The sequence below is a fragment of the Miscanthus floridulus genome, chromosome 11, assembly GCF_019320115.1.
Source record: "Miscanthus floridulus cultivar M001 chromosome 11, ASM1932011v1, whole genome shotgun sequence".
NCBI lineage: Eukaryota > Viridiplantae > Streptophyta > Magnoliopsida > Poales > Poaceae > Miscanthus > Miscanthus floridulus.
In genome coordinates this window covers 83,939,138-83,954,833 of record NC_089590.1, presented here as the reverse complement: position 1 = coordinate 83,954,833, position 15,696 = coordinate 83,939,138, and the positions used below count along the sequence as shown (strand labels likewise).

Sequence of the window (15,696 nt, the reverse complement as noted above, 5' to 3'; positions counted from 1 at the left end):
TGTATATTACTATATTTTTTATTTTTATATAGCTTGCTAGAGCTTTCTATGCGTTGATTATTCCCACAAACACTAAAGTGGAGTTGTAAAAGTTCAGATACAAATCCACTGGTTAGCAATCAGCATCAGTTCGAAATCGAAACCCGATGAGCAAACCTGACATCATCAATCCTTCTCTGTGCCCGGCAGATCTCCTACTGTTAGGCCATGTTGAGTCTCCCCATTTTCAGAATTCGGCACTATTAAAAAAGAAGATTCCCTATCACATCAAACTTGCGGTACATACATGGAGTACTAAATATTGACGAAATCAAAAACTAATTACACAGTTTGGTTGTACTCTGCGAGACGAACGTTTTGAGCCTAATTAGTTAACGATTGGACAATTATTACCAAATAAAAACAAAATGATACTGTAGCTACAGTGTACCTGTGTTTTGGGCGGCGCCGAATCGGCTGATGAACTAAACGCGGCGTTAGATTTTCAAAAAAAATAAAGACTGACACCATCAATCAGCAACATCAACTCTAGCTGGACTGCTGGTGTGAAATATATACTCCCTAGTCCCTACTTTTGCCAACAAAGACTGGCTCCCATTCAGACAGAGAGGACCCATGCACATTTTTTTTTTTTTTTGACAACAGACCCATGCAGCATTACATAACGCATCCTACCATGCCTGAAGAATCATCATCTCCATACATCCCAGTCTGCGCCATGGTCATTTCGTTCTGATCATCGTACACGAAGTTTCTGACAACGCAATCACATTACCTTCTTGTGAAAAAACGAGAGCAGACCAGGCAGACTCTCGTGCAAACTGCAAAGGATCAAAGAAAATGATCCAGCAGCAGAGCAAGGCAAGGCATCATCGAGGTGTGCCGATGTCGGCCACGCTCCACAACAGGCGCTTTTCACATCTACTCCCTCGTCCGCAAAAATATGTAATTATGAGATCGTGCCGGTCAAATTTATAAGCTTAGTAGATCGAGGCTGCCGATTGGGAACCACTTCTAGCTTCTTTCGTCGTTGCCCTGCCCCTTGTGTGAACCGGATTGCAGTTGGTCCACGGGCCCAGGCATGCAACTCGCGACGACCTTTAGCTTGGCACGCACATACACACACTGGGGTGCAGTGCAGCTCTGTAAAGCGATGGAGGGACATGCATGGTCAGGTCAGATAAGATAAGAGCCCTCCTTTAGTTCCACTTCAATATCCTAAAAAGTGCTACAGTACCTGTCACATCGAATGTTTGCAGTCCGTGTATGAAGCATTAAATATAGACGAAAAAAACTAATTACACAGTTTGGTGAAAAATTAGGAGACAAACGTTTTGAGCCTAATTAATCCATGTTTAAACACTATTTACCAAATAAAAACGAACATGCTACAGTAGCTCCGAATTTCAACTTTCTGGAACTAAACACAGCCAGAGTCGTCTCAATACGGCAACAGACAGAGATGGGAGCACGGCGGGGAGCATGCCGGCGAACGGCGGTGGCCTCGCTCGCAGTGGACCAGTGGGGCGGTGGCCGTTTATCTCATCCCGGACTCACCACCGGAACCAAATTCTACTACTACTACTGGCTCTACGTTGAGTAGCCGGGTACGGGGAAAGCTCCCCATCTTTTACAGGGCTTGTCTGGCTTTTTTTTTTTAAGAATGGCAAAAGCTTTGCCACTGTTTTATTAATAGGGGTTTTGTGTAGCGGACCTTGCAAATTCATACTCTCTCCCTCCAAAAAGGATGCAATATAATTCTCGTTTTCTAATAAGTCACAATTTTAACTTTAAACAAATTTATATTAGTAAATATTTAGTGGCATAAATGCTAATATTCAGCCTGTTCGTTGGTTGGTTTTTGGGCTGATAAGTCCGGCTGGTGCTGGTTTGTTGTAAGAGGAAAACATTATTGGGTGGCTGATAAGCCCTAGCTGAAACTAACAAACGAACAGAATGAATTATCTCTATAAACTTGCCAAGCTTAAAAACAAGTTTGCCTTATCTTAAATTTAGGATTGTATTTTTTTTAGGACGAAGGTCCAACACAGTGCACAGTTCCTGCACTAGTACTATCCCATAGTTTACTATAAAAACAGAGCACTTTGAAGCGAGCGGGAAATGATGCGGTGTTTTGAGTATATTAAGATTACTGAGCACCCATGACCCATGTTGCAGCACTTGGCACGAGTAATTTTTTCAGTGATGACCCGCATGCTGGCTATAGGTTCCAATCCGATTCATTTTAGTTTTTACACACCATCCAGCTTTAGGTTGTGTTTGGATCCGGTGACTAAAATTTAAGAGGTGTGTTGGGAGGATGTTGCATGGAGTGTTCGGATACTAATAAAAAACAAATTACATAATTCGTCAGTACTCCACGAGACGAATTTTTTAAGCCTAATTAATCCGTTATTAGCACATGGTTACTGTAGCATCGCATTGTCAAATATTAGACTAATTAGGCTTAAAAATTTGTCTCGCAAATTAGTCGTAAACTATGCAATTAATTTCGTAATTAGTCTATATTTAATACTTCATGCATGTGTCCAAACATTCGATGGGACAACGACTAAAATTTAGAAGGGGCACCCAAACACCACCTTAACTGCCTATCAGTAATCAGTTCATCAGCTAGCGCCTCTCCATTCCTTCATTTATGTGCACATGAGTTGTTTATGCGCCTGACGAAAGATTGTTAAACCTAGATTCGGTGTGTCGTCTCTTTGCTTTGTGCGCTAACCTAGACCGACTGTCTAGATGTCCCTAGCCTCGTATCTTTCTACTCCGGGCAAATCACAATTCACAAGCAATCAGCAATAGGCATTAGTATAAGCAATCCCATATAAATAATTGCTATCGCTAACAAGCAAGATTTGGAGGAAAATTCATGTGCCGATCCATCAACTTGGCACGAGGTGTCAAGTAGTCCCTCTACTATTGAAATACTGTTTTTGGGTCTACGAATTTGATTTCGGATGTCATCCAGGTCCAAACGGGTTTTAACCCGCTCCATTGGTTGGCGTGGTGCGCTGACTGTGTATGACGTGGCTCTTACATGTGAGACCCACATGTATATTTCTATTTTATTTTTTTCTTGTCACTTTTCTGTCAATTTCCGTTCCTCTGTTCGCACAACCCGCGGCGACAGCGGCGAGCCTGCGCACGGCCGGTTTGGGGAGCCCGTGGCGGCAAGCTCGCGCACGACCCGGGGGGCGCAGTAGGGCCCACGGCGGCGGTGAGCCCGCGCGCGGCCGACCTGGGGGCGCAGCAGGGCCCGCGGCGACGGCAGCGGCGATCCCGCGTGCAGCCAATCTGGGGGCGCGGCGGATCCCGCAGCGGCGAGCCAGCACGCGGCAGGTTTTGGGGCTCGGCGGAGCCTGCGGCGGTGAGCCCGTGCACGACCCGCGGCGGTGAAGGTGTCGTAGCGGAGGAAGAGCCTGCCGGCGAGCACCACCAAGCTCATGCCGGGGCGATGCTTGTTGTCAACGCTCATCGTGTCGGTCTCCCTGCTGTTGGACCACGTACCACAGCAGCTTCCTGCCCTCCTCGCCGACGAACCGGTCGCCAACGAACTCCCCCGCCGTGGGCCTGAACACACGGGCGTCCCTGGTGGCCAGCGGCTGGTACCCGAACACCATCTCCCCCTTCTTCACCTCGTACGTGTCGTGGCTCTCCACCGGCAGGTCGGCCCTGGCGCGCCCGTACTGGAACTTGACGAGCCGGTCCAGGCGCAGCACCTCCCACACCTACACCACGGAGCACGTCAGCTCCATCATCTCCAGTGCCGCCGCCGTCACCTCGCCCTCGCCCCCGGCCATGGCGGCGTGGATCTCCGCCGCCAGCTTCTCGTGGAGCCCGCGGCCGGACTGCGCGACGCGCGCCAAGCTCCCGGTGAACATCAGCCGCAAGCCGCTGTAGCTGTTGAACGTCGTCGCGAACAGCAGGTTGTGGCAGGCCTCCTCCCTCGTTGTGCGGGCACGACGTCGTGCGCGAGCTCACCGCCGCTGGCTCCCCAGGTCGACCACGTGCTGGTTCGCCACCGCCGCCGACGCCGCCGCCACGGGCCATGCGCGAGCTTGCTGCCACGGGCTCCCCAAACCGGCCGCGCGCGGGCTCGCCGCCGTCGCCGCTGGTTGTGCGAACAAATGAACGAAAATGGAGAAAAATTTGACAAGAAAAAATAAAATAGAAATATATATTCCACATGTGGGTCCCACATGTAAGGGTCACGTCATACACAGTCAGTGTGCCACGTCAACGTACATAGCGGACGTCATACACGGTCAGTGTGCCACGTCAACGTACAGAGCGGGTCAGGACCCGTTTAGACTGATAACATCCGAATCTAAGGCCCGATGGTTGGTCTGAAACTTGGCTGAAAAATACTGTTCCGATTAAATCGTTGTGAGAGAAAAATACTATTGAAGAAGCCGAACAAGCAAAATATAAAGTAAGCAGAGCCTAAATTAATGATCTAGAAATAGTATTTTAACATATTGTACAAGTCGAAAGACCGAATATGTATTTTTTTCTCTATTTAGGTCTTGTTTAATCGGACGAAATTTGAGAATTTAGCTACTGTAGCATTTTTGTTTTTATTTGACAATTAATATTCAATCGTGGACTAATTAGGCTCAAAACGTTCGTCTTGCGATTTCGAACCAAATTGTGTAATTATTTTTTTTTGTCTATATTGAATGCTCCTTGTACGTATCGTAAGATTCGATCTGATGGATACTCTAACATTTTTTTGAAAAACTTTTTTTTAGAACCGAAGAAGGCCGAGGATCTAGCATATCACTGTTCTATGCCTCTATAGTCCACTAGCTCAAAGTTCGAGGCACATGCAAGTATCTTACTGTATGTGGGTGGGGCCATGCGCAATTGCTGAAATTAGATATTTGTCCCCGGCCAGCGGGACATTGTGATGAGGGGACAAGTGCTATAGCTCGATCGCAAATAAACAATCAAAGGGGTGAGCAGAATATATAGCGGTACTGCATGCACATATATATTATTATAATTATATATACGCTGGAGGATAATCACTCAAGTGCTTGTGCTTTTCCCGGCACAGGAGCAGCAATGAGAATTACTGTATTGCTGAGAGCAGTGCCGGATACTGAGCCAGCTCAACTCGGCTCATTATCTTAAGGAGCCAGAAGGCCAACTTGGCTCAGCTCATTTACGAGCTCGAGATGGCTCATTAAACTCGTAAACCAGATATAAAAAGTACACAGAATATACTATTTATATTTATCTAAAGCTCGAGAATAGTAATAATACAAAAGGAACACATCCAATAGCCTTAAATAAAAAAAATTAATATATGCTAATATATATACAAGTATAATAATATACTATAGTATTACACCATACATCCATGGTCCATACTCTATACCATACATAATGTGTCCATGAGTATCCATACATTCATCAAAAACAAAATAATAAAGTCATAGTAATCCTAAGTTTATAGGGTCTAGACCAGTCATCAACCAATTGTAAAGTATAAGACATGAAGTAATACAAAAACTAATATAAGTTTCGTTGCTTTTTTTCCTAGAAGTGTGGCTCATTTGACTCACGAGCTGACTAGAGTTGGCTCGTTATAGCTAACGAGCAAAAATCTTAGCTCGGCTCAGCTCGTTGCGAGCTAACGAGCTAAGTTTTTTGCCGGCCTTAGCTGAGAGGCGTAGTTTTGGAGTGAAAACTGGTGGTGTGGCTGGTTTATCACTTTCAAGGGTGTTATTAGTATAATTATCTCTGTGCGTGCGTATCTTTATGTTATATCTAAGTCTCCGCATTAATATTTACAAGATAAACTAAAAAAACATAATAAATTATAAAGTTCTCATAAAAATCAGTGACATCTCGTCATCTACTTGAAGGATATGACGCTGATCATCGTAGACAATAATAGCCATAAGATATGTTCTATTTTTCTAAAAAAAACTATCTATATTTGCCATTATAAAATAGTAAAGTAATCCCCTAAATCTTAATCTAAATTCGCATCATTGTCATTATGTAAACAACTTAAATTACCTCTTCATTACTCATAAATGCCATTAGAAAAAAAATAAAGTAGCCTCTAAATTTGCATGAAATTACCAACATGTACTCAAATAGATATACTATTGGGGAAAAATATGAACAAGGACAAAAAAAAATAGATAAGTAGATAAAGTAATTGTAACTCAATTCTATCTCAGAAAAAGATAAACTACTAGTAGGAATAAAGTATTAAAGAGTTGTGTTATTAGAATATGACAAAATGATACAAAGCAAATACAATATTTTTTTATTAGAAGCAAGTTTTAAGTTTATACATAATTTTGCTGGTACTTATGCCTCTTAAAATTACTAGACCGTTGTGGCAACACAAGTCGATGGATTTGGCAAATTAATACATCATGTCAGTTTTAGGTCATTCTAGACCAGTTGGTTAAGCCTCCGGGTGACGTCCTCCATGACCAGAATTCGAATTCTTGGTCAGGCAAATTTCTAGTTAGTGGTGTGGAAAAAAAAACCTCGCCTGTCCCACGCTCCCAATGGACCTGCCATCTCACCAGGTAATGGGACCCAGTGTGTGGGCGGGGCATGTGTTTCGAGGGTTTTCTCGGGCTGGGTGAAAAGTCCCCTACCTTAAGCTAAAATAGCTCGGGGGTGTCTCCTCGCTGCCCGAGATTTTTTTCCTGGGCTTCAGTGCTCCAATTCCCTAGAATATAAGCTCACTCAGGAATATCCCATGCAAGGAAAGTGATTGGCAAACTCGAGCAGTTTCGGCACATAGGGACCGGTAGATGTTCCTGTTCCTTAGCTGAATCTAATGTGAAGCAGAAAGTTAATGGGCGTGTTTGTTTGCCTGGACGTGCCTAGCTTGCATGGACCAGCCCAGCCAGGGTAGGCAAGGGCAGGCCCAGCGGCTGCAACACCCCCTTGTTTGGTTCTTTTTCTCAACTGGGCCTGGTCCAAGTCGGATTATGTTTGTTTGCCTGGACGGTTTGCCAGTGATCCCAACTACCTCCCAACTGCCAGTCTGGGAAGGTGTTTGTTTGCCTGCACGTCTCGAGAAGGTCAACGAACAAGCACAGGATAACACAAATGAAGCCATACAATAGTCTATGGAATAGCAAATGTTTGGACCGGTTTAACTCATATTACAACATGATAAAACACAATTTAGTCTAACTAAATAAACTGATAACCAAGCTGTTCATTACTAACAGCTTTTGTAAATGTTCAGCTTCATCCACATGACAAAAACCAAAGTACACAGCAAGATAATGACAACATTTTCGTAGCTCATAGCCGAACTTGGTGCTGCAGATTTCACCATAGAAATAGAGGTCCCTTGTACTTCTTATGCACAGCCCCTCAATAACCCAGCACTTGCTCACCGCACTGAGCCCAGCTGTGGTACACACCAGGTTTGTACCCCTTGAAAACAATATACCATGCACACATTTCTCTGCATAGAACAAGCACCAAAGCCTCAGTCCAAAAAATTTCAGGTGCGACCCATCAGTTTATTCAATGAGGCTGTCTACACCAGTTGAAGTGGCAGACAAACTTAAGAAACAAACAGTTGGATTACACATAGCAAGGTTATAGTAGACATCACAGGCAGGTTATAGTTGAAATACCTCACCTTTCCATGTACTGCATCATAGGCAAAATAAAAAAATATGGCCTCAGACTAGATGATTATGTGTAATACTTCTCAGTAATGTCATGGGTGGCACTGCGTTAAAAGAACCAAACATAGTAGGACGTATTTGTTTGTCTGAATAGACAAAAAATAGGCAGGAGAAAACTAAAAACAAGACAGCCATGGAACCATGGAACACGTCCATCCCAGCCACCGAGGTCCCTAAGTTTGCAAATTCTACCCAACCTCTGCATCGATTTTCTAAGGTGGTTGTACACCTGAGTGGAGGACACTTCCTCCCCACAGTACTCCCTCAAGGCCTTGGCAACCTGGTTAACCTCGTTATCCTTGAATCCCTTGTCAGCTCTAACCCCACTCTCTACCAGCTAGCTTATCCTCCTAAGCACAAAGCCACTAGTGTTACTAGTCCACCTCATGGCTGGCCTAGCAAACCCCCCCCAGCTGCAGCAGCCCCTGCAGGCACACCACCAAAACCAGCAGCGGCCACACCATTCACAGCAGTAGGATCGGCAACAGCTACAGCACCAGCAGGTGGGGCAAAAGCAGACCCACCAGGCAGCAATGCAGATGCATTGACAAGCCCAGCACTAGCAGTCCCAGCCATCTATTACATTGAATATTCATGACAACAATGATGCCAACAACCATACATTGAGATGATAGCAATGAAACTTAAGTTATTACATAAACAAATGGCCACAGGAGGTGTCCACCATTAAAACATTACATTTGTTGCGTGCCCTTAAACCCGGCTTAATCCGCTTCTTTTTTCATCTGAAACAGTGTTTTTCTCTCATAAATTCCTCCAGCATTCCTCCAAACCATCCAAATTCCTCCAGAATTCCTCCCAGCGAACAGGCCCAATGTACCATTAGTTCCATACAAGGCAGCCAAGAATTATTACAGTTCCATAAATGTTCTCATGTCATGAAATGCATAGCTAAATCCTAGAAGTCCCCCTTGTTCCCCACGTTGCATCAGAGATGCCATCCCTAAGTGATGATATGCTAGGCATCTCTTGTGACTGCAATTCATTGACAGGTGCCCCAAAAGTAGAAGAAGCAGGGTTTGGTGCCCACTCTGCCTCAGTTGGGATGACAGCATCATGCCCAAATCCTAGAATCCAATTGTGCAGAATACAGCAGGCCTGGACCAACTTTACTTGAGTCTTGTAAGGATAAAATGGCTTGTTATCTAGGATTCGAAAGCGATTCTTCAAAGCCCCAAAAGCCCTCTCAATGCTCACTCTAAGAGAGTTGTGTCTTAGGTTGTACAGCTCTCTAGCATTGGTAGGATAATGCCTAGGACCATACTCAGATAGATGGTACTTGACACCCCTGTAAGGAGGTAGGAAACCAGTTCTACAGGCATACCCAGCATCCACAAGATAGAATTTTCCTACAAGGCAGTGTTGTATTGTTTTACAATGGTGTTCAAAATGGTTTAAGGAATAGTAACCAGCTATGGTGGACAATGTTACCTTCAAGAACACTCAGACCCCCATCTCTCTCTAAAGCATCAGCTAGAACAAGTGCATCATGAGCAGAACCTTCCCACCCAGCCAGTACATATGTGAACTTGAGATCAAAATCAACAGCTGCAATCATGTTCTGTATGCAGCTTTGTTTCCTGCCCCTGAATGGTACCTGCATGCGCCTGGGCACCCTTGCCAACACATGGGTGCCATCAATTGCCCATATACAGTCCTATGAATAATGAAGAAACATAAGTAATCTTATGTGAACAGCACTCTATAGACAGAATAATGAACCAAGACATCCAACAAATACCTTGAAAAAAGGGTTCCACCTATGACTTCCCAGGATCTTAGGATGTGTTGCACCATAAGGTGGTTTGATCAGGTCAACCCTCAGTTCCCCAATAGCAAAAAGAACCTGGTGAAAGTGTCTGCTAACTGTCTCTATGGATCTTCTAAAGCTATGGTGCACAACTCTAAACCTTTGATTATACCCAACCACATGAAGGAACATGGCAACTTGTTCCTCCACAGAAGCATTAATGGAGTCCAGAACCAAGCCCCTTTGCCTAAACAAATTGTAGAGTGAAAAAATGGTGCTCTGCACATCCTAAGCATGGCTATGCACTCAACATCAGTTGAGTTGTAAATGAGAGAAAGGTTCTTCTCCATGTGTTCATCTGCTTCTAACCTAGGGCCATAACAAATGGGCTCATCATCCTCTCTACGCCTTTTCAGTTTGGATGAAACCAGGATAACCACGACAACTACCATGGCAGCAACTTGTTTAGCCTTGGCAGATCTTTGCTGCTCGAAGTCCATCTACATGCAAGAATGACAATTTTATTTCAGTTTTAGGCATGCCTTGCTGGCCTCTAAATGGTAACATTTTAGACATACAATACAAGTGGTGGACTAGGTTTCATCACCTCGGCTGCATGTGCAAAGCACAACCACCCATAGGTTCCACCTCAACATCATAGACCATGAAAAACCCACATAAGTCGTGCTAAAGTAAATCCCAATCTCAAATCATGTTCAACAGTTAACCGTAGCACAAATGTGTCATTGCAATCAGGCAAGAACAAGAAGACATCATCGATTAGGACCAAGAACAACCAGATCTGAACCCAACCATCAACAGATCAAAGCATCACATCGCTATGAGCACGCAGACCGCCAAAATTGGGTCCCATGTAGCCACATCCATCGCTATGAGCACGCAGACCGCCGAAATCGGGTCCTGTGTAGACAAATCCATCGCTATGAGCATGCAGACCATCGAAAATCGGGTCCCGTGAAGTCAAACATTTCAAGATTTTACCTTGCTTTGAGGACGGAGAGGAGGAAGAAGTCGGCGGCTTGGGGAGGAGGAAGCAGATCCGGGGAGGGAGGAGGCAGCGGCTTGGGGAAGACGAAGCAGCGACACCAACAGGCCCACGTCCAGGCAAACAAACACGGCAACCAGCACCGCCGGTCATCCCGAGGAAGAAGACGATGGCGACGGGGACCCACACCCTTGCACCGGCGAGACGGAGGAGCAGCCGAGCTAGGCCCGCCTATGACCCCACCGCCACCACACACCGCCGGAGGAGGAAGAAGGATGTAAGCTAACCGAGGAGAGTGGAGAGCGAGAGGGATTGGAGAGCGAAGTGGAGGAGGGGGACTGAGGAGAGCAACGCCTCGACTTATAAGGGAGGGCGAAACCCTAGCGGCGCGAAAGGGGGGAAATGTCTGCCGTCGCGCGCGAGACGAAGGGAGCAGCCTGCCAACCGCCAAAATGAGCCCGCGTGTGGCCGATTTTGGCCGCGCTCACGAGAAACGGAGGGGAGGGGCATTCTCTGGGAGCCAGGCTCGCTGCTGCTTGAAGCAGCGTGCAGCCCAGGCCCAGACGTCCTCCAGGCAAGCACCCTCCCGTCCGGACAAACAAACACGCCCAATATGAAAGCAAGCTGCTCCGGGTCTCCAGTTAGATATTCTTCTAAGGAAAGAACAAAGCGAGCACTCCGTACCAGCTGCCAACCAATCGCCGTCGAACCGCGACTCGCAGCATAGCAACGTTGCCGGCGCTGTTCGAAAGCCATTGCGAGCGGGCTTGAAATCAGATGGGTACGATGCATCAAGTGGTGGAGATGGGAGAAGCGCAGCGATGCGCCAGCACGATGGTCAACGGGCCATTTGTGTATTTTGGGGGCCTTTGGGCCAACTAGGCCGGGCTGCAATGCACAACATCCAAGTGACCGCAGACCTGCCTGCATCAGTGAGTATTTCCTGTAGTAGGAGGGAAATGATAGTGTTTATAAACCTGAATCCTTTGTAAATACAGAAGGCAATGGTTCTCTCATTCACATGGGAAAAAAAGCAGCAGATAGATACAGACAGCTACGGCATTACTACATCATATCATATCATATTTATTCACGATTCTACAGATACAAAGAAACAAAAGAACTAATGAAACTACACGTGATCAATCTTGGCGCTACAGATGGGAGAACTCTAACAAAAGATCTCAAGAACAAGGGCTAATCAGATCCAATCCTTTGGGTTTATGCACGCGTCCAGAAGTTTCCATTCCTCAGTCCCTTCTTCCGGTTTCTGCAAATGAAGTTGTATGCTAGTGTTGAGGAACAGTTTCCCAAGTTATTATTAAGAATATAGCAATTTCAGCAGTGCGTTTTCTTCATTTATTTTCCTTTTTTTTCCAGTAACTCTTGAGTATTCTCTGGTGGAAAAGCTAAGACATGTCGATATGAGTCCACCGAGTGTAATAGCTTACATGATCATACTCCCACCGTGCTGTGAGTGGAAGGGACACGAGTATGCTCTCAATCCTTCCTCCAGTCTTTAGGCCGAATGTTGTACCACGGTCGTAAACCTTCAAAAGACGGGTACGTTAAAGCCAGAAGATAGGCATCCAGGCAAGACACTGGATGTATTCGCCTAAGACCACTTACTAGGTTGAACTCCACATAACGACCTCTCCGCAATTGCTGCCATGCCTTGTGCTCCTCATTGAATGGAGTGTCCTTACGCCGTTCTATGATTGGTACATACGCAGGAAGTACAGAGTCCGCACATTCTGTAGACAAAGAAAATCACTTTGGTTATCATAACCGTAACTACAACTCACCTAACTGTGCATATCGCACAGCAATCTAAACACTGAAATGCAACATCTAATTAGCAAACATAGCTGGTAGAAAAAAGGAACAGAACTCAAAGCTATATCTGACAAGAACTTGAACTCATCCTACACACTAGATGTGGAAATTCCATCCCATAACTGAACAGTTTAGAAACCACTGTACCAAGCTAATACAAATAATTTCATCCAATCATTCTAGCAAATGGTTTCACCTGTAGCGAAGTTGAGAAGCATTTCTTGATCATAATCATTAAGGTCATCAAAAAATATTCCACCAAGCCCACGCCGCTCATTACGGTGCTGCATTGAGAGACAAAACATGAGAATTCAACACAGGATACCAGAAACTCTATGTTGAAACATCAACTGGTTCATCCAAAGTTTAAGAAAAGGCAACTAGTATCTTCTCCAGGATTGCCAAACTAGCATGTCCAAAACCCCAAAAAAAAATGTCAGGAATTTCTTTTTCATTGAGGAAAACTGGAGATATCTGGATCAAGTCAGCAAATGCAAAATCTTGTCATGTGGTCTAAACTGTAGAATTGATTCCTTTCATAGTTTCTAAAGTAACAAATGAAAGAATTTAAAGTACCTTAATATAAAAATAATCATCACACCATTTTTTGAATCTTGGGTGAAAACTTGGATCAAATTTATCACATGCTTGCTTTTGAACCTGAAATCAGACAAAAAAAATATGTTGTGACAACAAATACAAAGCAGCAACTGAAGTGCTAACTAGCAATAGTTATTAACTAATTGACTATTTTCTCTGTTCTGATTCCTCTCTCGAGATTAGCACAAGGACTTTGCCCCTAAGAAACCCTAAACAATAAAAGGTGTGTAACTGCATGGAATTCTGTTTTGCATGTACTAGTACTGAGGTGAAGTGCCCACGTATTGGACTGGAAGACACCCTTTTTGAGAGCAGAGCAACTGTAAACTATATCGAGAACCTAATTGATTCTTTAACTACATTTAACACAGCACTTGACATCGAAGACCCTTGACTAGTTCACATCTAGAAAGTAGAAATGGAGGAGCATAAAAGTAGTGCCAACTCCATAGGCTAGCCGAGCATAATACTATCTAGGAAACAATTAAGCATTGTCCAAGACATCGAAGTAGAACACAAAACAGTATTGGGTGCATGGTTTTGCAACATGTAAGGAGTGGTACATACAGAATGGAAATGCTTCACATCCTCTTCGATGATGTATGAAGGAGTCAAGTCAGTACCACCGCCAAACCACCATTGTCTTGGTGCACCAGGTGCATCTGCAGTTGGATGTCATAACAGATGAGTATTGAAAATACCATTTCCCAACAAGACATTTACAATATGTAAAATGATTGTAATAGACATGATCAACTTGGGTACCTTGTTAAAGTAAATAAGATGGGGTCAGTTCTCTTACCAATATCTAGAGGAGTTTATCTATTTTAAGCAGACTCACTAAATGCAAAGCATAAAACATCTAGTTTATACATGGGTCTTTGTATATGAGGGTGGCACACATATTGAAGCACAAGATCCACTTGGTGTGCAGAATATTAATTACATCATAATACCACTGTTCACCTAAACAGTTGTTTAGCCTGTTTAAACACCGTGTAAACGCTACACGGTGGTGCACCGTTTCCATTTAATCACCCGTTTAGCCCGTTTAATTGGCCGTTTAGCCCGTTTAATGGGACGTTTTGCCCGAATAATGGCTAAACGGTAGGTGACCGACTGTTTACCGTTTAGCGTTTAGGAAAACACTGCATAATACATCACGATTTACTAGGATAGAAGGATACCTTTTGCTGCATCCGTCTCAAAGTAACGGTAGTTAAAATGCAATGTTGGAGCAAATGGATTCTTGGGGTGAAGCACCTGGAAAAGGAAAAAGAAAAACTATCTTTAGTCCATGTATCATAGGTTAACACAAGAAGAGTAAAGTATTGCCTAAGTTGAGTGAAAAAATTCATAAACATGAATAGTAGCAGATCAGCATTATCAGTATCACAAAAAAGGCATGTACATAGGGTCAAGTTGTAGCACTGTAGCAGTGAAAAGATACACCATATATAGCTACAATAGGGTCATTATCCGACTATAGCATGCAATTAGCAATATTGAACAAATGGGAATCTACACACTATGAATGGGCTCGAAAAGCCAAAACAGCAAATAATTGCTAAGGTGCCAACAGGTCCACAAGCATCCTGATTCCTTGCGTCAATTAATACAAATGCAAGAGGACTACATATACTGGGTAACTGGGAGCAAGGGGCAGCTAAACACTAAATTCCCTAAGTTATGGCATTGCAATGTCTGCATGCAACTGAAGAATCTACATAACGATAGCCAAAATGGAGAAGAGATCTAGGTCCGTCAGGTCAATGCAGCAGGAAAGCCACTTACCGAACTAATCCCCGCGGCGAAGAATGGCACGGGGCCAGGCTTCTGGCCATCCGCGGCGGCGGCCCCGTTCTTGCCGGCCTCCCCCTTGGCGGCGCGGTACGCGTCGGGCGGCATGACGCCGTAGACGACGGAGACGTTGACCCCGGCCTTCTCGAAGACGCGGCCGTCCTGCAGGACGCGGCTGATGCCCCCGCCGCCGCCGGGGCGCGACCAGACGTCCTCGACGAAGCGCGCGCCGCCGCCGTCGGCCTCCTCGAGAGCGGCGCAGACCTCCCCCTGTACCCGGCGGATCATGGCCTCGAAGCGCGCCCGCACGGACCCGGACCCGGCGCCTTGCCCGTCCTCGCGGAGGAACGTCGGCGGCGGCTCGCTCTCCGGCGTCTCCTTCTCAATCGCCACCGACGCGCGCACGCTGAGCGCGCGGCTGCGGCGGGGGGCGACGCCGAGGCCGAGGCCGGCGCGCGGGAGGTGCGCCTGGGCCGTTGCCCGCCCGCGGAGGCCTGCGGGGGCCGGAGCCGGGGCTAGGGTTCGGGACGGGGTGGAGAGGAGGGAGGACGCCATTGGGTTTGGGTGGGTTGGTTCGGCGAGTGGTCGATTAGCGGTTTTATGTAGGCGGCGGTGGCCGCCGGTGGGCGGCGCGGGCGGGATGCTGCCCGCGGTTTTGCAGTTGGGTGGGAGCGGGAGCGAGAGCGATCTCCCGGCTATGCTGCCCTCCTCTGCTGGCTCCAAAGGGGATAAGGAAATGGATCATGTTTGTTCGAGGCTTTCGGGATTTTCAGATTCTGCGAGAGGGATGCGATGCGATGCGATGCGATGCGATACACGAGCCTGCTGAGGGATGCGACTATGCGAGCCTGATGTGACAGTCTAGAATGGCTTCTAATAATAACAACGTGATGATAAAATGGCTTAGAAATTGGATTTAAATCTTGTTGCCCCGCCACGTGGTTTGGACTTATTTGGCTTATAAGTCATAGCTGAAA

The 15,696-nt window shown here is 45.7% G+C and overlaps 1 protein-coding gene across 1 annotated transcript; it reads right to left on the bottom strand.

The window, feature by feature from the left end:
• Positions 1–11,422: 11,422 nt before the first annotated feature.
• On the bottom strand, positions 11,423–15,450 carry LOC136493645 (oxygen-dependent coproporphyrinogen-III oxidase, chloroplastic-like). The gene is made up of 8 exons (XM_066489744.1): positions 14,714–15,450; positions 14,107–14,182; positions 13,487–13,581; positions 12,896–12,979; positions 12,516–12,603; positions 12,113–12,237; positions 11,935–12,033; positions 11,423–11,753 (listed from the first exon to the last, which is right to left on the bottom strand). Exons 1-8 carry the CDS (start codon positions 15,272–15,274, stop codon positions 11,685–11,687), a joined length of 1,197 nt encoding a protein of 398 aa, XP_066345841.1. The 5' UTR covers positions 15,275–15,450; the 3' UTR covers positions 11,423–11,684.
• Positions 15,451–15,696: the final 246 nt, after the last annotated feature.